This window comes from Cibotium barometz, chromosome 62 (genome assembly GCF_041138505.1).
Source record: "Cibotium barometz isolate CiBa-2024 chromosome 62, ASM4113850v1, whole genome shotgun sequence".
Lineage (NCBI taxonomy): Eukaryota > Viridiplantae > Streptophyta > Polypodiopsida > Cyatheales > Cibotiaceae > Cibotium > Cibotium barometz.
The window spans coordinates 3431531-3456077 of NC_141107.1; the positions used below are offsets into that span (position 1 = coordinate 3431531).

The 24547-nt window shown below is 39.5% G+C and overlaps 1 protein-coding gene across 1 annotated transcript in view; it reads left to right on the plus strand.

Annotated features, from left to right (window-relative positions):
* The first annotated feature begins 16178 nt into the window (after positions 1–16178).
* The window catches only part of LOC147604026 (uncharacterized), a 34171-nt gene continuing 25802 nt past the window's right edge, over positions 16179–24547 (plus strand). The window contains exon 1 of the mRNA XM_086795086.1: positions 16179–16965. Coding sequence (XP_086651212.1) covers positions 16315–16965 — 651 coding nt within the window. The 5' untranslated portion in view covers positions 16179–16314. The remainder of the gene's footprint in view (positions 16966–24547) is intronic.

A 24547-nucleotide genomic window follows, 5' to 3' on the forward strand; every position in this document is an offset into this window, starting at 1 on the left:
TAGTTACAAGGCTTTTCTCTATGGTTTGGCCAACTGACCAAGATCCTCTTGCCTGTCCTTTGAAGCTCAAACTTGGGAGTGTCTTTAGGGCGCTTCCCTCATCAAATGATGGGATTTACAATATAGCACACGCGCCCATTACATAAGTGTGCAGACATAGTTGTTATAGAAATGTGTTAACCAATATGTGGTTAACAAACTCATAGTGTCCAAAAGATGTCTTAAATGTTGTTTTGGCACATCATCAATTCTAATTCTCAATTGATGAAATCCAGACCTTAAATCTATCTTACTAAAATATTTAGCACCTTTGAGTTGATCAAGCAACTCATCTATCCTAAGAATAGGAGATTCATTTTTTATTGTGATTACATTCAATCCATGATAATCTATGCACAAGCACATAGATCCATCTTTATCTTACTAAAATATTTAGCACCTTTGAGTTGATCAAGCAACTCATCTATCCTAAGAATAGGAGATTCATTTTTTATTGTGATTACATTCAATCCATGATAATCTATGCACAAGCACATAGATCCATCTTTTTTCTTCACTAATAATATTGGTGAAGCTCAGGGAGACTTACTTGGCCTAATAAAGCCTTGTTCTAAATATTCAGCCAACTTCTTGTCTTTCAGACAAGCTTACTCTATAAGGTGGCTTACTAATTAGCTTTGAATCCCTTAAAACTTTGATGGGATGATTTATCCCTCTATCTTGAGATAAACCTTTTGGCAATGTTTTTAGAAAAAACATCTTTAAATTCTTCTAATAAATTATTCAATGAAGAATTAACTACTTCACAAATACTTGAATCAAACTTTAACAATGGTTTTTAAATTGAGGCATTGCATAATAGAAAAACATTTGTTCTGTTTTATTATCTTGATAAAGCCTTTGGAGCTCAATATTACATATCAAAGGAGAAGATGGTAAATTGTGCTCTCCTTTTGCAATGTAATAAATTTTTCTTTATATTAGTGTATTACATACAAATAGCTTCTTGAAAGTGTTTCCCCTAATGAAAATAACCATTCTCTCCTGAGAATTACATCTACGGTCGATAGATGCATCACTTGAAAATCCAAAAGTGCAATCTAGAAGAAGAAGACCTCAAAGAGACCACAAAGCTCGCGGGCGAATATGCAATGCACGATTAGTTATCAAGGGCAATCACATCGTGACGATTTAAAGTGGTTTGGATGATAGCTTTGAAGCTTGACGGAGATAAAGAGCGATCTCCAAAACTTAGGAAACTTGGAAAAACAAGATTAGAGTTTAGTTCATAAGAATTTCGGGTGGAATAAGTAGAGACAACCGCTTTCATAATTGAGGAGGTAAGACATCGACAGTTGAGCCCTTGAGAGCCGTTCGACGATCGCCTCTTACTTGTGAGAATTATGAAGAGGACATAAACTGGAGGAATCATACCCATTGTGAGAATTATGAAGGGGGCATATATGGGTAGAATCATACTCATTGCCTAACGTAAGTACTATTCCAGAGCCATTAAGTGAGGGAGCTATTGGAGAGTCAAATGTTAGGATATTAGCATATAAGGCCATCGATGCAATGTTTCTCATGCAAAGGTCCATATATATTACGGAGTGCCCACAAATATCCTGAACCAAATCCCCGACTGCTCCTAGCACTCTGAATTCTATACACAACTCCAAATGTAATTCATTATAGGGCATATGCTATAAGTGCAGACTCGAGCATGCCTACAAGGATTATCCCAACATAGTGACACTCGCCCTTGTGGGGCAGAAGCATCTACCCCACTTCGACAAGACTTAACATGTTAAGCATACACAGAGGACTCATTGCCATAGTCCCCCTAAATAAATTTACAAGGCTCCAAGCCAAGATGAGTTTGGCAGTCAAAGGAACATCCAAGGCTGCCATTAAGCAGAAATCCTAGGCTTCGACTTCAAAGCAAGCAACTAAAGAGCCAGAGGTGCAAGCCCCAAAAGCCACATTAGCCTCTAAAAATGCCAATTGCCCAGAACCAGAGGTCTAGAGACATAAGACATCGAAGGGCATGCGTAAACATAGTGCACAATCAATTGTCAAGGGCAACGACATTATGACCATCAGTGGTTCAGGACGAGAGATCCGAGCTGCCTCCCTTGTTTTGCGAGAGACATTAGCAATCTCTTGCTCAAACCTACTCTTATCCACACATCAATCCACATCATCCATACATTCATTCACGTCAATCCACATTATCCACACATCAACCCACATCATCCATACATCCCTCCACATCATCCACATCAATCCACATCATCCATACATCCATCCACATCAATCCACATTATTCACACGTCCATCCACATCATCCACATCCATTCACGTCAATCCACATTACCCACACATCAATCCACATCATCCATACATCCATTCACGTCAATCCACATTATCCACACATCAACCCACATCATCCATACATCCATTCATGTCAATCCACATTACCCACACATCAATCCACATCATCCATACATCCATTCACGTCAATCCACATTATCCACACATCAACCCACATCATCCATACATCCATCCACATCATGCACATCAATCCACATCATCCATACATCTATCCATATCAATCCACATTATTCACACATCCATCCACATTATCCATACATCCATTCACGTCAATCCACATTACCCACACATCAATCCACATCATCTATACATCCATTCACGTCAATCCACATTATCCACACATCAATCCACATCATCCATACATCCATTCACGTCAATCCACATTACCCACACATCAATCCACATCATCCATACATCCATTCACGTCAATAAACATTATCCACACATCAACCCACATCATCCATACATCCATTCACGTCAATCCACATTATCCACACATCAACCCACATTATCCACACATCAACCCACATCATCCATACATCCATTAACGTCAATCCACATTACCCACACATCAATCCACATCATCCATACATCCATTAACGTCAATCCACATTACCCACACATCAATCCACATCATCCATACATCCATTCACGTCAATCTACATTATCCACACATCAACCCACATCAATCCACATTCATTTCATAAGTATTCCCATTCTCATCTAATCACATCTTTTTCTATCTCATCTAATCACATCTTTTTCTATCTCATCACTTATTTCCTCATTTATCCTCATCAGATCTCATCCACTTGCATCTACCCATACATATCATCACTTCACATACATTAACATCTATCCAGCTTACATCGCATCTTATCACATCCATTTCACATCACATCTCATTCGTTCACATCCCGATTCACATGCTAACACATTCATTCACATCCCTTATCGTTCATTCACATCCCGATTCACATCACATCACATCCATTCACATCCCTTGTTATCATTCATTCACATCCCGATTCACATGCTATCACATTCATTCACATCTTATATCATTCATTCACATCCCGATTCACATGCTAACACATTCATTCACATCCTATGTCATTCATTCACATCTCGATTCACATGCTAACACATTCATTCACATCCTATATCATTTATTTACATCCTGATTCACATGACATCACATCTCATCTATTCATACTAACACATTCATTCACATCCTATATCATTCATTCACATCCTGATTCACATGACATCACATCTCATCTATTCATTCACATTTATCTGATTCACATCACATCTCATCACATCTATTTACCTCTCATTCTCATCACTTCTATTCTCATCACATCCATTCTCTATTCATTCTCATCTATCTAATTCATATCACATCTATTTATAGGATGTAAGAGAATTCTTATTTTTGATATAAAGATTCTTTACGCATCTATTTATGCATAAGAACAACTTCAGTGGGAAATAACACTTTTATAAAAATCTATTTATGCATCTATTTATGCATAAATTCAATTTTAAGGAGAATAACACTTCCGAAATAAAAATAAATCTGTTATGCATCTTTCTATGCATAAATTCAATTTTAATGAGAATAACTCTTTTGAAATAAAAATTTTCTTTATGCATCTTTCTATGCATAAAATCAAAATTGATGAGAATAACTCTTTTGAAATCAAAATAAATTTCTTTATGCATCTTTCTATGCATAAAATCAAAATTGATGAGAATAACTCTTTTGAAATAAAAATAATTTTTTTATGCATCTTTCTATGCATAAAATTAAAACTTGATGAAAGTAACGCTTTTATAATAAAAAAATTCTTTTATGCATCTATTTATGCATAAATTCAATTTTAATGAAAGTAACACTTTTAAAATAAAAAAAGTTCTTTTATGCATCTATTTATGCATAAAAATCAATTTTGATGAAAGTAACACTTTTATAATCAAAATATTTCCAATATGCATCTTTCTATATGCATAGAAATTCATTCTAATGAAAATAACACTTTTATAATAAAAATATTTCTAATATGTATTTTTCTATGCATAGAATAAAAATAACACTTTTAGAATACACAAGCGGTGGGGATTACTCTTTTTGAATAATAAAAGATAAAACTTATTTCACAAAATTTAAGAAAATTTTGCCATAACCTCCATTGTATGGCTGACCATTTTTCAAATTTTTCTATCCTCAAGTTACTTAAAAATTATCCCAAATGGTTTAATCTATCTGGACCCTTAGGCTAAGGTCCTTTTTACCTGATTTCAATTTATTCCAATTGCACGGTGACCCAGAGCCCGAGCACCGTATGGTCAGCACCCTCTAGGATCCTTCGCAACAGGTCACCTAGCGCTTCACTCATAGGCCGCTTCCTTGGTCCTCATCCAGTGTACCGGAAGCTCACCATTTAAATCAAACCGAGGCTAGTCAAGACCTCGGTCGACCTTGCTACGCAAGACGTCCTCCGTTGACTCTCCGTCTCGCAGCAGTTGTAACTTTAACAGATAGGTCTCCACGACCTCATTCACAAGACGGTCAAAATGCTTCCCCAGCATTCTTGACATAAAACCGTCATTTAAAAACAGATTTCACATACAAATACAGTTCCAACAATATTTCCATCTTTTCTCATCACTCCATATCCTTTCACATTAGTCCCCATCTTTTCTCATCTTCCCACAAATTTTTTTCTTCATCGATCCCTATCACATCACATCATTCCCACATTAAATCACATCCAATCGCATTATCCACACATCAATCCACATCATCCATACATCCGTCCACATCAATCCACATTATCCACATATCAATCCACATCATCCATACATCCATTCACGTCAATCCACATTATCCACACATCAACCCACATCATCCATACATCCATCCACATCATCCACATCAATCCACATCATCCATACATCCATCCACATCAATCCACATTATTCACACATCCATCCACATCATCCACATCCATTCACGTCAATCCACATTATCCACACATCAACCCACATCATCCATACATCCATTCACTCAATCCACATTATCCACACATCAACCCACATCATCCATTCACGTCAATCCACATTACCCACACATCAATCCACATCATCCATACATCCATTCACGTTAATCCACATTATCCACACATCAACCCACATCATCTATACATCCATCCACATCATACACATCATCCATACATCCATCCACATCAATGCACATTATTCACACATCCATCCACATCATCCATACATCCATTCACACATCAATCCACATTACCCACATATCAATCCACATCATCCATACATCCATTCACGTCAATCCACATTACCCACACATCAATCCACATCATCCATACATCATCCATACATCCATTCACGTCAATCCACATTATCCACACATCAACCCACATCATCCATACATCCATTCACGTCAATCCACATTACCCACACATCAATCCACATCATCCATACATCCATTCACGTCAATCCACATTATCCACACATCAACCCATATCATCTATACATCCATTCACGTCAATCCACATTACCCACACATCAACCCATATCATCTATACATCCATTCACGTCAATCCACATTACCCACACATCAATCCACATCATCCATGTGAATTCATCTATGAGGTTGAACATTCACACTAGGTGTCACCATTTGTGATTGTGCTGAAAAAGAATGGAAAATTGCGAGTATGTGTTGATATTAAACAGGTCAACGCAGTAACAAGACGAGATTATTATCCCTTGTCATAGTCAAAACACATACTCAAACAAGTAGCTGGCAAGGAAGCATATAGCTTCTTAGATAGGTATTTAAGTTATAAACAAATTTCCATTGCTTTAGAGGATCTAGCTGAAACTGCTTTTGTTACAAAACACGGAATTCTTTGGAGGATCAAGCTAAAATTTCTTTTGTTACAGAAGACAGAGTTTACGTTTATAGAGTTATGACATTTGGCTTGACAAATGTGTTGAAATATACAAGTGAATAGGGTGTATGCGGGATCAAGCCCTTAGCAAGAGGCCGTAAAAGAGAATCTGTAAATGAGTGAGAAGCTGTGAAAAGGTGAGAGGTATCTACTAGGAGAGAATAAAGGGTAGCATGAGAAGATTTAGGATGTGTGGAAATATTCTGGGAAGAGGTGGAGAGAATCAAGCAAAAGAGGTGGAGTGAATCAAGGAGAGATCAGTGGGATTAGATGCTTGGATGTAAACTCTATAAATTGAGGCATTGGCCTAATGAGAATTTGTTGGTTTTTGATTATCCGTGCCTACATTAAGCTATCAGTTAATTGCTCACTAATCGCATCTTAATCATTATTTAATCTCTTTGTTAATCATATTGATTCTTGCATTTGATCCACCATAGCTCATCACATTGCTGCAAATTTAACATGGTATTAGAGCCTAGATTAGAATCCATCAAATTTATGAGCTCATTATCTTAGTAATCACCTAGTTAATTAGGATTAAGAAATAATCAAGTTTTTACCTCTTTTTTCAAATAGCTTCTGTACCCCCATCTGGTGGAGGGGCTTGATCTCCCTCTTGACATAACATTGGCCCAAACCTTTCAAGCCCCACCTAGCCAAGCCTCCGACGCACCAGCCCATCTAGTCAAATCGTTCGTCATACCGCCGACTGCTGCTGCTGCTGAAAATCGCGATTTATCAAGCGCTTGTTTCTGGAAGCAAACAGAGATCTTCTCTTCCACAAATACAATTGGTCTAATTCCTCTTGGCCCCAAGGGTTTTCAAGGGGGTTTGCTCCTGTGTGTGTGTTCTCTCTCCCTCTACCTGTTTTTTTCATCATGGTATTAGAGCTTGGTGCTCTCTATTAGGGTTTATGAGAGTGAGTGAGAGAAGAGGGGGAAGAAGCTGTGTAGAAAGGTTGTGGAGCTTGCCATTGGAGCTGTGAAGCTTGGAGCACACCGATTTTCACCAAATCTGAGAGCTTGGCCTACCAAGTAAGGAAAACTAAACATCCTTGAGTGGATTGCAGGTGCAAAATCACAAATAATATCATATTTGAGTTGCCCAAAGCAAAAAAAAATTACTGTTTTGCAAGCTCTCCATTGAAGCTTGATAGTGGTGAATGTATGTTACAAATGGTTGCAAATCTGGCAAAGATTCATGTTTCTAGAAATGGGAATGTGTTGGCAACTCATGTGCAAGCCCTAGAGTGATTTTAGAGCAAGTGTAGGGAAATGCTCAATGAAAAGAGCATGCCAGACTATTATTGGGCAGAAGCATGTGCTACATCGATGTATGTACTTAATAAGACATCCACAGCTGCCATACATCGAAGTACACTAGAGATGTGTCTTACAGGTTTTAGGCCAGACATTGGACACCTCAAAGTGTTTGGTAGCATAGCTTATGTGCATGTGCTAGATGAGAGAAGGAAGAAGCTAGATCCTAAGGCAGAAACGTGCATTTTTATTGGGTATGTACAGGATTACAAGGCATATAAATGTTACAATCCACATACTAGGCAAGTGCTTATTTCACGAGATGTGTTTGATGAACTTGCTAGTTAGTACAAGGCAAAGGTTGAGGGTGTCATTGATTCCATTGGTGCTGATGTGCATGTGAACTTGCCACAAACAAGTTCTATTTCTATGTCTAGGCCAGCAGAGACTGAGAGTAGCACTATACGTCCATGGTCAGGATGCTTGAGACATGAGAGTGTGAGCATTGGGAGTAGTGCTATGGATAAAGGGAAAAAGAAGGTTTAAGGAATTGGCATTACAGGTTATGAGTCGTCAAGTTCAGAAAGTTTGGATGAGGAACTTGGCATACCAGTTTTATGCACACCAGGTGCAAGGCATGATAGATATGTGCCTCCACATGCTAGAGTGACAGGTGTTCAGAGTGACTCGTATGCATTGCGGAGATCCCAAGGTCAGGTATCCAGTTGACAGGTTGACATATCGTGACTTTGCTATGCATTACGCATATATGACCTCTTTGGTGAAGCATGTGGAACCTACATGCTATGCAGAAGCTATTGGGAAGCATGTATGGGAGAAGGCAATGGATGTTGAGATGGACGCATTGGTCCATAATGAAACTTGGGATTTGGTTACCTTACCACCACAAGGCAAGAATCTCATTGGTTGCAAATGGGTTTATAAGGTGAAATGCAAATTAGATGGTTCCATTGAGTGCCATAAAGCACAGCTGGTAGCTAAGGGTTATGCACAAACCCAAGGCTTGGACTATGATGAAACATTTAGTCCAGTTGTAGATGGGAATAGTGAGAGCAGGCATTGCTATGGCTGCAACAAATGGTTGGGAAATGCATCAAATGGATGTGAAAAGTGCATTTCTAAATGGTGATTTTCAAGAGAAAGTTATATGGCACAGCTAGAAGGATACGTACACCCGAGGTACCCCACTCATATATCCAGGTTAAAGAAAGCATTATATGGTTTGAAGCAAGCACCTCGTGCTTGGAGTGATAAGATAAGCCGATATCTTATCTCCATTGGATTTTAGGTTTCTTTAGCAGATTCTTCACTCTATGTGAAGAAAATAGATCATGGGATTGTCTTGCTTGTCATCTATGTGGATGACTTGATTGTCAAAGGAGATCATGCTACAGATGTTATGCATGTCAAGAAGGTATTGAGTGGGCAACTTGATATGAAAGACATGGGTGAATTGAGATATTTTCTTGGGATTGAAGTGATCAAAGACAATGCAGGAACATGGTAAGTGCAACGCCAATATGCATTGGATATGTTGGCAAAATATGGGATTACAGGGTGTAAGCCAATGAGTACACCTTTGGAGCAAAATGTGAAGCTGTGGGCTGATTTTGGGAATCCTCATAGATGATACAGCCACACACAACTTTTAAATTACAACTTGGTTTAAGAAACTTAAGTTGCCTCAAGTCCCAAGATCTCATAAGTATATAGTATCATTAACCAATGGATATGATAAAGATGAGTGGGATACTGTGGTAAACCAAGAAGATTCAAGAGTATGAAGCACTTTTGGATTTTCAAGTGATGCGTCTGTCGACCAAAACAGATGTAATTCTTGGGAGAGAATGGTTATTTTCATTGGTGGGGGAAGCTATTTGCATAATACACCAACATTTGAGCATAAAGAAATATTTATTACATTGCAAGGAGAGCACAATGTACCATCTTCTCCTTTGATATGTAATATTGAGCTCCAAAAGCTTCATCAAGATAATGAAATAGAACAAATGTTTTTCTGTTATGCAATGTCTCAATTTAAAAATCATTGTGAAAAGTTTGATTCAAGTATTTGTGAAGTAATTAATTCTTCTTTGAAAAATTTATTAGAAGAATTTAAAGATGTTTTTCTGGAAACATTGCTAAAAGGTTTATCTCTAGATAGAGGGCTAAATCATCCCATCGAAGTTTTAAAGGATTCAAAGGTAATTAGTAAGCCACCTTATAGAGTAAGTTTGTCTGAAAGACAAGAAGTTGGCTGAATATTTAGAACAAGGCTTTATTAGGCCAAGTAAGTCTCCCTGAGCTTCACCAATATTATTGGTGAAGAAAAAAGATAGTTCTCTGCGCTTGTGCATAGATTATCGTGAATTGAATACAATCACAATAAAAAATAAATTTCCTATTCCCAGGATAGATGAGTTAATTGATTAACTCAAAGGTGCTTAGAAATATTTTAGTAAGATAGATTTACGGTCTGGATATCATCAATTAAGAATTAGAATTGATTATGTACCAAAATAGCATTTAAGATATCTTTTGGGCACTATGAGATTTTAGTTATGCCTTTTGGTCTAACTAATGCTCTCACTACTTTTATGACCATGATAAACACTATACTTCATCCTTATTTAGGGAAATTTGTGGTGGTTTTCATTGATGATATACTAGTCTTTAGTCAAAATGAGCAAGAACGTATTAAGCACCTTAGAAAAGTATTTCAATTATTAAGGAAAAACAAATTATTTACTAAAAAATCTAAATGTGACTTCTTCAAAAGAGAAGTGCAATATCTTGGACACAGTGTCAGTGGAAGGGATTTATATGGATCTTGATAAAGTTGAAGCTATAGTAAGATGGAAGGCCCCATCCAATATAAATGAATTACAAACCTTTTTAGGACTTGCAAGGTTCTATCAAAAGTTTATAAGGAATTATGCTAAGATAGCTGTTCCAATGATGAACCTATGCTAAGATAGCTTAAAGGAAAAGGAAAACAATTTAGTTGGACTTATGATTAAAAAACTAGTTTTGAAAAATTGAAAGTAGCAATAGCTACTGCTCCTATTTTGCAAATAGTGGATCTAAATCATTTGTATTAGATGGATGCTAGTAATTTTGTTGTAGGTAGAGTATTATTACAGAAGGGAAGGCCAGTTACATTTGAAAGTAACAAGTTGGACAAAGCTCAAAGTAACTATTCAACTTATGGAAAAAAACTATTTGTAACTGTGCGTGCTCTCAAAAAATGGCGTCATTATTTGTATGGTGCCAATTTTGAAGTATTTTTTGACCATGAAAGTCTTAAATGGTTAATTACTCAAAAGGAGTTAAAAGGTAGGAAGGCTAGATGGGTTGAAATCCTACAAGAGTCTAAATTTCAAATCAGATATAGAAAAGGAAATTTGAATGTCATGGCAAATGCTCTAAGTCGAGCACCCATGATAAATGAGTTGAGTTTTAATTAACTAGAAAGTGAGTTGCTGACCCACTTAAAAGGAAAATGTGCTAATGACCCTAGATATTAAGTAGTTTGGAATTACTTGATTAAAAAAATAACTCTCAAATTGAGAGTAAAGAAAATGCAAATGCTAATGATAAAAGGGTGTCACTTAAAAAAGATAGTGGTTCAAAGGAATCACTTAAAGAAGATAGTGGTTCAAAGGAATCACTTAAAGAAGGGTCAGTAAAGCAAAAAAGATCGTTGGAAAATTTTTCCCATCGATAATGGGTACTTGTTATATAAAGGTCACATTTGTGTCACGAATATTTTACTAGAATGTCATGACAATCCAAGTGCGGGCCACCCGAGAATTTCTAAGATCTATACACTTGTTAAAGGACAGCTTTATTGGGCAGGTTTAAAGGAGGATGTCCAAAATTATGTTATAAAATTCCCTAAGTGCCAAGTCAATAAAGCTGAGCACCTAAAAGTAGGTGGAATATTACAACCACTACAAATACTTACAGATAAGTGAGAAAGTATTTCTATGGATTTCATATGAGGACTACGCCGAACAAGTAGAGGGCATGATTCAGTGTTGGTAGTAGTGGATAGATTAATCAAGTTGGTAAAATTTATACCAACTAAAAAAGAAGTTAAAACATCAGAATTGGCTAGAATGTTTATCCATCATCTAAACAGATTGTATAAATTGCCAATAGATATAGTAAGCGACTAAGATACAAAGTTTACACCATTTTTGGAAAGAAGTGTTCAAAAAGTTGAACACCAAACTTAGTATGAGTGCGTATGAGCATCCACAAAGCGATGAATAGACATAAATGGTTAATCAAGTCGTAGAAGATATGCTTCAAGCATATGTTAACCATAAGCAAAATGATTGGGATGAGTACCTTCAGAATTTGCTTACAATGGTGCTAAACACTCTTCCGGTTTAGTCCATTCATGGTAATGTATGGATTTCAACCTAAAGCACCCATAACAGCTGGGTTACAAAAAGAAAACTTGCACAGTGTAAAAGACTTTCTCAAAGACATGCAAGACATGCTAAACATTGCAAGAAGCAAAGTTAAAAGAGCACAGGATCGTTCTGTTAGTTATGAGAAAGGTAAAAGAAGACTAATTAATTTTGAGGAAGTTGATTTAGTTGATGTAAGGGTTTATGAAAAGTCAAAAAAGTTTCAAAGTTAAGTCCAAGGTATTGTGGTCGTTATACAATACTTAAAAAAATTAGAAGTGTAGCTGTACTTGAAGGATCTATAGTATATCTTGTGTTTCATGCTAGTAGATTGAAACGCAAGATAGGAGGAAACAATGATAACATCATTGGAAAAGAGGCAATAGTTGATTTTATAGAACCATGTATTTTTCCACATGAGCCTGAAAAGATTCTTGAATGTCGAGAAAAGAAAACTAGACATTCTGTGTTTAAAGAATGTTTAGTAAAGTGGAAGGCGCTAGGGAGCCCTTATGTTTAATCTCTTAATAAGAGGTGGTTCACACCAAGACTTTATATCCTTTCACACCACTAAGACTGATTATTCCAACACCCCCCTCCCAAGAATGAAGGTGGTGAGACCTAAACATAAAAGAAGTAACCAACAACTCCATCACATCACTGCAGAGAGGCAAACTAGCCATGCTATTCCCTCAATCAACTTATGACTAAAGCTGGGATTATTGCGTAGTCACCCCTCCTGACTAAAAATCTAAAACTTTTATATCTTTTGGAGTTTTTTTAAATGTCTTGATTTTATAAAAGGCAAAATTGTATTCCTATCTCAATTAGGAGGGTCAACTAGGCAGAGAACCCTTGACTTATTATAGAATAGAAAATAGATTAAAAGCTGGGGAAGAATCCCCCCTCAAACATATGTACGTGAAGATCCTTTTTTTGGCGATGTGTCCAAGCAATGGATGCTTAGGTCATCCTTTTAGGCTCATGGGCTAGGGAAGAGGACCCGGAGTTAGATGTATTCGTCGAAGAAGCAAGTGTCGATTCTGAACACATATGCCTTGAGATAGCCATCAACATAAGATCCCATGGTTTCATGAAAGAAGCATAGGAGATAGACCTTGTGGTGGTCTTAGCATCATAAGTTGAGGCACCTATTTGTGTTGCATGTGCCTCATCTTGGAAGGAAGCAAACCAATGAAAAAGATTACGATCCATTAACCATTAGAAAGTTACCGCTCATGCTATAGATGATGTTGATGAAGTATGCCTCCATGCTTCAGAACTCTTATATAAGACCTTTGATGAAAGGAGCGATAAAGCTGCAGGTTCAGGTCATCTTGTGAAGCACATGAGAGGGTCCTCTTGATGAAGAAAACACTGAATATATGCTAGTAATAACATAGTATTTTTTAATGAAAAAATGCGGCAGGTTCAGGTCATCTTGTGAAGCGCAAGTGAAGCACATGAGAGGGGCCTTTTGATGAAGAAAACATTGCATGTATGCTAGTTATAGCATATGATTTTTTCATGAAAAAATGCTAATTGTATGGGTTGTTATTGCATGGCCCTTCTTATAAAGCATTCTTGCTATCCAACTGATAGGGTGCAACCTTCTTAATGAGGTGTGTGGCTTTGTCCTTTTTGAAAACTATTAGCCCAAAGAAATGGGTGATGTCTTCACTCCATTTCGGTATGTAGTAAAGGTGGAACAAAGGAGCATTGAGAAGTTCATCTTACAGTCCTCAACGTATCGTGAAGGTCGGTTGCATGCATAGAGATCTGAAAGTTTGTTGGGGGCATATACGGCCATTTGGTTCTTTTTTTTTCTGGTGGGCAATAGCGTCGAGGTGCACTCATTGTTCTAGTAGCATTTTAGCTTGCTCTACGATTGAAATATCCTTCCATCTTAGCCGTATCTATGGTCTCTATATTTATTACATGTTGATGATAAATTTTTGTGATATGGTAGGGACCTTGGCCTCAGTATTTGAGTTTTGGTTTGGTGTTCTTGACACCGTGTGTGTACATGAGTACCATGTCTCCTATTTATTTAAATTTGTCCTTGAGTTAGTTATCAAACCACTACTTGCACCATAGTTTTTCCACCATCAATACATATGTGGACTTTGCTCGCATATTTGCTCTAAGGGGTTTCTCCATTTAGAATTCTAGAAAGGTGATTGGCATGAACATGTAATGACTCCTTTCTACACTATGGATTTCATGGTAGGCATGAGGAAAATGTTTATAATTTATTAATTTATTAATGTCCTTGTGTACATGTATACTTATCTACATGTCTATAATTATTAATTTTATGAATGTCCTTATGTACATGTATACTTATCTACATGTCCTTATGTAAATGTTAATGACTTAGCATTGAATAACCCTATGAATCACACTAATTATTGGTTATAAAAGTATCTTTAATATTTATCAATTAAAGCTAAGAAGATTATAAGGAATACTTAAAAATAAATAAAAATTCAAAGGTTTTAATCATAGAAGAATTATACATGGGAAAAAATTAACAAGATTTATTAAATTAGATTAACTATTATATTAATAATTGTATATTGTTAAAACATAAAAAATATTGCTAACATTATTAAACAATAAAATATTTTGCTAGAGGACAAATGCAAGTGCAAAATTATATAAAGTTTGCTTTGTAAAATTAAAAATAAAATAAAATTTAACTTCTTAGGTCATCTAATATTTATTTTTTAGAAATGACTAAACTAATTTTTATGAATTAGGCTAAAGAATAAATACATTTTAAACTAAGAATAAAAGTTATAGTCTCATATATATATATATATATATATATATATATATAAATTCTTTAACTTAAAAAAAATAATGGTATATATGATGTAGGAGTATAATCATCATTAGCATCATTATCCAATAACTCGTTTATGGAATCACTTCTATCATGCAAAAGTGTGATGATGTTTCATTGTTAGCATCCTTAATATTTATTACTGAATCAATGGTATTATATGAAAATTTGTGTATGAAATTTTCATAATGTCATCATTGTTTTAATTTTCAAAGCCCTTTTCTTAAAAGAAGCCATCACCTTAAAAAAAATTAGTCATTTTAGTTTTTTATTGGGGAGAGAGAGAGAGAGAGAGAGAGAGAGAGAGAGAGAGAGAGAGAGAGAGAGGGAGAGAGAGAGAGATGGTTGACTGGGTGCTTGCAAAATCTTGAAGAAGTGCCTCGTCGCTTGCTAGGAGCACTAATGATGCTTTTTTTAATCTCAGATTGTTGAGAACCATTTTTTGGATAGTTTATGAGGTAATATATATAATTATTATTGATCTAAAAAAAAGAACCACCATTTTTTAAGCGAATCTCGTTTTTTTTTCAAGATACTACGAAGATTTGATATTAATGCTAGAAGCTAACCATCAAAACGCATTGTACCACCCTTCATGAAATTATTGGTTTAGTTTATCGAATAGAGGAGTAAGTAAAGATGTCATAGGCACATTTAAGTCCCTTCCCATGTTTACTTATAAAAATTATAAAGATATCTTGGGAGTAGAGACCAACGCTCTACCAGATGAGCTACCCTTGATGGGTTGATTATAAGCATGTATGATGGGTTCACCAGCCCTCATCTCGGGGCGAGGCCGCCTCCACCTCACGGAGGTTGGGTGTGTGTGTGTTTCTAAAAATTTCCTGTACCTTCGAATTTTTTTTATAAAGATATCCTAAAAAATAACATTTAAGTGGTTTTAATTTTTACTTGTAAAAAATGTCTACTCAATTTCAAAAATATTTATGTATTTTAGTTATAAATTAGGTAAAGAATAAGCAAATTTTTTGTTTTTGGGTAATGTTAGATTTTTATTTGTACCAAGAAGTGTCCTTACTAATAAGAGCTGAAAGTAAGACTCGATCATCAGGAGACTTTACCCCAAATACACACACGGTTCATCAATTACTCTACCGCACTGCTGGTAAAATAGGCAAAATTTATAGTAAAACTCGTAAAAAGACTTTTACCCATTCTCTCTCCTCTTGCGCACTGCTGGTAAAATACGCAAAATTTATAGTAAAACTCGTAAAAAGACTTTTACCCATTCTCTCCCTTCTTGCTGCTGCACAAGGTTCCTAGCTTCCCTCTCCTCTGTTCATTTTTTTTCCTTTTCGGGCAAATGCCTTGAAGCTGTTTTTCTCCTTCATGCCACACAGACAACTCTCCCGAAGAAGACGATGCAGGCTTCTCAAGAAGACGGGAAGGCATACGTTCCATACAAGCTGAAGCACACCTTGACGGGCCACAAGATGGCCGTGTCCAGCGTGAAGTTTTCCCCGGACGGAAAGCTTCTAGGGAGCTCCTCTGTAGATAAGACTGTGAGAATATGGAGCGCTTCAGATGGTACCTTCCGGAAGCTTCTGGAAGGGCACAGTGAGGGCATCTCCGATTTCGCATGGTCCTCCGACTCCCGCTACATCTGCTCTGCCTCAGATGATAAAACCCTGCGCATCTGGGATGCCCAGACTGCAGAAAATGTCAAAACCCTGAAAGGCCACACTAATTTTGTCTTCTGTGTCAATTTCAACCCTCAATCCAGCCTCATTGTCTCTGGCTCCTTTGATGAGACCGTGAGAATCTGGGATGTGAAAACAGGGAAATGCCTCAAGACCCTTCTTGCCCACACAGAACCTGTGACTGCAGTGAACTTTAACAGGGATGGCTCTCTCATCGTCTCCAGCAGCTACGATGGCCTATGTAAAATATGGGACACGGCAAATGGACATTGCCTGAAGACTCTCATTGATGATGGGAATCCCCCCGTGTCTTTTGTCAAGTTCTCTCCTAATGGGAAGTATATCCTGGCCGGTACTCTGGATGACACTCTTGTAAGTTCTCTTCCTAATCAAATGCATGCTTGTGAAGTTTAAAGTATGCAGGAAGGTAGAGATTAACATGTGCATTATCTGAAGGGGGATGTGTGTAGGGAGAGAGAGTATATTAACGTCTTCAAAAGACCGAGAGGGTCTTGAGACCATAAAGATGGTACAATGTATCAATGATGAATACTGAACCATGGAAAAGAAGAGAGAGAGAGAGAGATTAAGTGTCTACTGGGCCTATGAGACCAAAAAGATACAATAATGTCCATGGCATATCTCAGCATGGAATGGAAAATAAAATAGAAACAAAACATAAACATAGCTATCTCACTGGGGTGATACAAAACTGTCCATGGAAACTAATCATTGAATACTAGGAACATAGAAACATGAGAGCAGTATCAAGTCCTAGTAGTTGGTATACCACTCTCCAAAATATCAAGCATGGGGCTAATGAGTATGGCCGAGAGGTCTCCGTCAGCTATGTCACGTGGAAAGGTAGCTCGATGGTGGTGGAGCATGTCCTGGATCTGGAGTTGATCTGAGGATTGTGGCCGATGGCCGGGGGGCTAGGGGCGTCGGGCACGCTGGAGTACGGAGGCTCGGTGGAGCTCGAGGTGGGTCCACAAGATTCACTGTATCAGTTTTCTCCACCTCTTGAGTCCGGAAGAATCTGTTGATGGGTGGTTGGCGAGGAAGTGGGCGGGGTGGCTGGGGCCGAAGCTCTCTCAAGAAAGTGTCCCCGTGTCTATGGAGCTCAAGCAGGAAGAGGCCTAGGCAACATTGGTCCGGGAAGTCAATGATTGTGGGGAGTGGACCAAATCCCTCATGAAACAAACATGGAAACCTCTTGTGGATACTCATAGTATGTTGGGCCGCGGCATATGTAATGCTCCTCAGTCTCAACCTCTGTGTTGCATAATTGGCAGATCCTCTCCTCTCTGGGTCTCCGTATGAGCTTCCCGGCTTTGAAGATGCGCTCAGCTCTACTTGTCTCCACTCTGAGGTGGTGGGATGAAACTCATATCTGGCCTATCACAATCCGCATGGCATGGGACACGTGAACGCTCAGGTAGCCTGGCTCCTGGATGAATCCATCCTCAGTGAGCGTGAGGAAGTGATCTCTGTAGAAGTGCATCTTTGTTGGGAGCTCCCGAGGTGTGATTCGTGTGCAATGGGTGTAGAGGCTGAGAAGGAACATGAAACATTAGAGGAGCATTAGCCCCCAATAGATGGTAAACCACTCTCCAATATATTGAGCATGGGGTTAATGAGTATGGTCGAGAGGTCTCCCTTAGCTATGTCACGTGGAAAGGTAGATCGATGGCGGTGGAGCATGTCCTGGATCTGGAGATGATGAGTGGATCGTGGCCGTCAACTTCTACAAACGATCAAAGGGTCTATGAGACCAAAAGTGTTATAATGTGTCCATGAAGTGATTGAATCATGGAAAGACCCAACTAGAGCTGAATGAAAAAACAGCCATACAAGTGCCAGTGGTACAATTGTTACATGCGCGGAAGCTCTGTGCCTTCTTTCAGCCCTAACCACCTTTCATAGGAACACACAGATGCAGCCATGTAGAAGCAATGGAGAGAGAAGAGAGAAACGCATTGTTTTCACCTAATCTACTATATCGTTATATTATCAATAGTGTATGTATGCCTGTACAAAACACGATGGCTTGAAGCACAACTAAAAAGGAATCTTGACTATGCTAACCTATGACCAAATCCCAAGAGGGGATCTTGATGATCAAGACAATGTCATGCTAAGCCTTATACAAGCTCATTTGATGCCGTGGAGTAGGCCGACCTGCTGTTGGCCAGCAGAGAAGACTAAATCTTTTAAATGCTGCTGACCCCCCACATGTGTGGACTGTCGTCTAGGCTAGCTGTTGTCTAGTCCCTTAGATTTGCTCTTGTGCTATCTTGAGCCTACAAAAGCCCTAATCAACCTGATCAATCAGTTGTCAAAATCTAGGGGTAGTCTTGTCCATGTGGCATGCACATGACATCCCCCCCTTGCTAAACTTGATGATGGGCTTCCAACTTTTGACTCTGGATGACGATCATCATCCCTTTGTCTCCTCATGGATTCCCACTATCAAAAGCCTTGCGGAAATCCACAAAGCAATAGTATATCCGACGCCCGTGAGCTCTTCCCTCCTCAATGATCCCCCATAGCGTGAAGATGTGATCCAGTGTGGAGTGTCCCCTTCGGAAACCTACTTGCCTTGGTGCTTTGAGTCTCTACTTCTCGGCCCCTTTGCTGAGCTATCCAAAAATCTTGGTCAATGTGTGACCAATCATAATAGTCCTTTAGTTACCGGGGTCCATGGGGTCACCTGCTTTCAAAATGGGCACAATGGTATTAGAAGAACGAAACCTTCACATAAGGCCTTGTTAAACATATGAACCAAAAGTGGAGCCAACACATCCCTTGCATGGGAGAAGTGGTCAGCAAGCAGTCCATCATGATCATGTGCTCTTCCATTCTGCATTCTGTCTTTAGTATCTCTCACCATGCTCAAGTGGAAGGAGGAATGGGGCTGAGGTGGATGAGGGAGGGGTGGTTGTCTGGGGACGTTGTCGTGCCACGGCACGTCTATGGTGTGAAACCATGCATGTGAGGCCGTTAAATACAAATCCAGATGAATGGGATTAAGGGCCTGTGTACATATGGGATGTATGGCGTGTGGAGGGTTTTGCTTTTGAGGGCGTCGCTAGGTGTACAGGTGAAATGATCTGGTGTTGAGCTTGTTACAAGCCTGTCTGGAGTAAGGTTCACTGGAGGTGAGATCAGCTGCTTGGTCGTCTGAATTTGTGAGCGCGTCCAAATACAATGGGCACTCGTGAGTCAGTATTCTGAGGCATGGGCAATTAGGAAAGTAATGGTCAAAAGATTTGGTGTGAAAGCATTGTGTAGCCAAATAAATAAATAAATAAATATATATATATATATATATATATATATATATATATATATATATATATATATATAAGGTGGCCAACCTAAAAAAGGGGCCACATGGCTGTTTGCGCTATCGCCAGCAAAGGGCCTCCAGAAGGTTGGCGTGGGTGATGCGCAGCTGACTGGGCAACGGCTGTAGAGGGGGAGCTCTCTGGAGCAGCAAAGAAGAAGGAAAAAAGGGGAATTCTGAGACGGGGAAAAAAGGAGGAGGCCCTGGTCATTCTGAAGTGGGGGTCGTGTGGAACAGCTGGGGCTCTGGGAAGCAGCCGCAGGACTGAGCAAAGAAGCCGCTGGGCACGTGAAAGTTGACCGTGTGGGTCGACCAGGGGGGAGAAGGGCTCTTGGGCGCAACAAGAGGTGAGTGCAGGGAGTGCAGCTTGAAAACTGGCAGGTTCTAGGTGTTCACCGTGTGGAATCGGGGTTTTGGCTTGTGAAGGCGCAGCCGCTGTGGAGTGGAGGAGCCGCCACAGAGGATCACAGTGAAGTTCGTGGCTGGAAGTTGGTGACAGAGAAGGTTCGAAGAGAGCAGGTATGAGCAGAGGATGCGAAGGACGACTGGCTGGATTCTCTGGTGATATGGCCCTTGTGAATGGAGCGAAGGTGGTCGTCTAAAATCGCATACCAAAAACATGGTGAGACACCAGCGGGCGGCTGACTGGTCAAGGAAGAAACAGAGGCTACGCAGTTGTGTTTTTTTTTTGTATATGAATGAAGCGGAAGGGCGGGAGAATTCTGCAGTCCACCAGTACAGTTTCGCCATCTTTTTTTTAAAGGAAGTGCAACGTTATGGAGTCAAATGCTAAACTAAACCTTGAGTAAGGTTTCTTTTATGTTTGGACAAGTTTATGATGCTTATTTTGAACTAATCTCCTTGCTCAAAGGATCCACATTCTAGCCTTCAAGCCATGGGATAATGTTATTTGTTGTGAGGGTTTTGGAAATCATGTGACGTTGTATATATATGCCATATGCTATCTTTTGTTTGTGAATTGCTGGAATCTGTAAGGCAGGTATTCATGAAATCAAGAGATACCTTGAAATGATGGAGTAGGGAATGTATGAAAAATGTGATGTGAATGGTCACATGTATATGAAAAACATTTGAAGTTTGTGTTATGCCTACATGTGATTGGTTTGAGGCATTCGGAAAAAGAGTCAGGAAATCTATGCTTGGGACTGGTCATGCTCTGGATACACAATTTATGTGCAATCATCAGGCTGAATTTGGGGATGTATTGAAGTGAATTGGCACATGTATATGTCATAAAAAATGGAGATGTCTTATGCTCCTTGGAAAGTTATGTGTGTGTGTTTCCTTGTTGGGATTAGAAGCTACTCTCACAGCTAGAAGTCTCGCACTTCCCCAGCGTCACCGCCACGTCACGACATCTTTGGTGAACCCGACGTGAAACCGCTGGGGTGAGAGTACGTAGAGATGGCTAGCAAAATGGAGCATTTATATGCAGAGATGAAAGAGCTTGAAGAGCGGTTCAGGAAGATTGAAGAAGAAAAGCGAATTCAGGAAGCGGTGGAAATTGCAGTGCAATTGGTATATGACAAGGTCAATATATTTGATGGTTACGATCCAGAAAGCTATCTAAGGTGTTACGAGACAGAGATGAAGAATCAAGGGGTTCCAGAAAACATGATGATTGCATCTTTTGCATACCTTATAAGTCCTGATTTAAAAGATGAAGTGCTGGAACTAGCAGAGTATCACTCCAAACGATGGAGTGATTTTGCAGATGCACTTATTTATGCGAGTTCCAGGTATAATGTGAGCTGTGATAGTGTTCCAGCAACAATCCGAGCTAATTTAGAAGCGGTTGTCGATGCATGTCTTATGGAAGACAATCAATTGCTATTCAAGGCTGATACAGAGATTGTGGAGGCTGTTTATGCTAAATTGGGACTGCAAAAAGCCATTAGTGAGCAACAAGGCCTTCACAGTGCAAAAAGGGATGCTTTGCTACAGCCTCATAAAGATGCAATGGGTGAACTCTGCAAGTATAATCTGTCTTCCTTGTTTGAGGGTGCAGACATACAGGGTCCTATGATCATACCAAATGATGTGTGTGTGCCTATGCTTGAGAAAACACTTGATTCAGAGAGCTTCAGGACAGGTGTTTCGAAGGGTATTCCTCAGGTGTCGTATCATATGTGTGAAAAACAGCAGGAACCAATGCTTCTTGCTGAAAGCATGATTGCAGAGTTTGAAGATCTAAGACAAGAAGAATATGCTATCATTACTGCATTCTTATCTGGTTATGATGCTTATAAGCAGGATGATGTACATGAATATGCAGACGGGCCACAAGTATGTGTGATTGATTTAGAGGGGGTGAGTGATATGGGTGATTCCAACAGTGATGTTGCTTCTGAAGCTGGTTGCCAAGGTTCTTTGGATTTGGGTTATTCTGGAATGCTAACAGGGTGTTCCAACAATAAACAGGGTGATGCTATGTCATCAGTGTCAGGGTTACCTTGCAACCACATTTGTGAGCAACAATCTCGAGCTTGGAAGCCTGTTTATGATGATGATTTGGAGAGGGAAATTGAATCTGTCTTTTTGGATCATGCAGGGTTCAATGACATACAGATTCAAGGGTACTTGGGTGAGGGACCCATAATTCTAAGCCCATCTGCAGACAGGTATCAAGAAATACTGGGAGATAACATGCAGGATATGCAAAGTGTGGTCACAGAGCCTCATGAGGCTGCATATGAGCAACCAAATGGATATAGCTATGGGGGTATGAATGTTCATGATAATCAACATGTGGGATTGCAAGATGATAATGGCTTCAATGCGATTGATCCTGGATTGGATGCTATCCTAGATGATGCATTGGATAATTTCATGGTATACAATAGATCCCCATCAGCTTTGGACTCTTCTATGCTTGATGCTAGTCAACTGTTGGTTGCAAGTGAGGATATGCAGGTGTTATGTGAGCCAAATGATTGTGATGAGATTGATTCAGAGTTGGAGGCTATTCTTGATGATACCTTGTTGGACTTTGTATGTGTTGATGCTTTTCCGTCTTTGGATGAGAAGAATGAATGTTTATCAGAGCTGGATCCAGGCAAGGTAGATTTGGATGGGATGTTATCAAATGTGTGTTCCATGCTGTTAATGCAGTTGTTATTTGGTGTGGCCATACAATATGTGGTGCAAAGGCTTCAAACATGGCCTGAGGAAAATTTTGAAGCAAATCATTTTGAAGAGCATCCCACTTTGAATGATGAGGGTAATTATGCATATGCGGGGAATCTAAGTGAGGATAGGGCTTCATATGAGCAAAGGATATGCCACATATGTCAAAAGCGATTGGTATTTGATCCAGGTGGGAAAGCAGAACCATTCAGATGTGATTGCTGAGGCTTGTACATATACCAATGTTGGTGTGCAAATAATGCATGGACACTGAATTCCAGGACCTGTGTGGCACATACCAGAGGATGTGCAGGTTTAGAGGGGGTGGATGTCGTGCCACGGCACGTCTATGGTGTGAAACCATGCATGTGAGGCCGTTAAATACAAATCCAGATGAATGGGATTAAGGGCCTGTGTACATATGGGATGTATGGCGTGTGGAGGGTTTTGCTTTTGAGGGCGTCGCTAGGTGTACAGGTGAAATGATCTGGTGTTGAGCTTGTTACAAGCCTGTCTGGAGTAAGGTTCACTGGAGGTGAGATCAGCTGCTTGGTCGTCTGAATTTGTGAGCGCGTCCAAATACAATGGGCACTCGTGAGTCAGTATTCTGAGGCATGGGCAATTAGGAAAGTAATGGTCAAAAGATTTGGTGTGAAAGCATTGTGTAGCCAAATAAATATATATATATATATATATATATATATATATATATATATATATATATATATATATATATATATATATAAGGTGGCCAACCTAAAAAAGGGGCCACATGGCTGTTTGCGCTATCGCCAGCAAAGGGCCTCCAGAAGGTTGGCGTGGGTGATGCGCAGCTGACTGGGCAACGGCTGTAGAGGGGGAGCTCTCTGGAGCTTCAAAGAAGAAGGAAAAAAGGGGAATTCTGAGACGGGGAAAAAAGGAGGAGGCCCTGGTCATTCTGAAGTGGGGGTCGTGTGGAACAGCTGGGGCTCTGGGAAGCAGCCGCAGGACTGAGCAAAGAAGCCGCTGGGCACGTGAAAGTTGACCGTGTGGGTCGACCAGGGGGGAGAAGGGCTCTTGGGCGCAACAAGAGGTGAGTGCAGGGAGTGCAGCTTGAAAACTGGCAGGTTCTAGGTGTTCACCGTGTGGAATCGGGGTTTTGGCTTGTGAAGGCGCAGCCGCTGTGGAGTGGAGGAGCCGCCACAGAGGATCACAGTGAAGTTTGTGGCTGGAAGTTGGTGACAGAGAAGGTTCGAAGAGAGCAGGTATGAGCAGAGGATGCGAAGGACGACTGGCTGGATTCTCTGGTGATATGGCCCTTGTGAATGGAGCGAAGGTGGTCGTCTAAAATCGCATACCAAAAACATGGTGAGACACCAGCGGGCGGCTGACTGGTCAAGGAAGAAACAGAGGCTACGCAGTTGTGTTTTTTTTTTTGTATATGAATGAAGCGGAAGGGCGGGAGAATTCTGCAGTCCA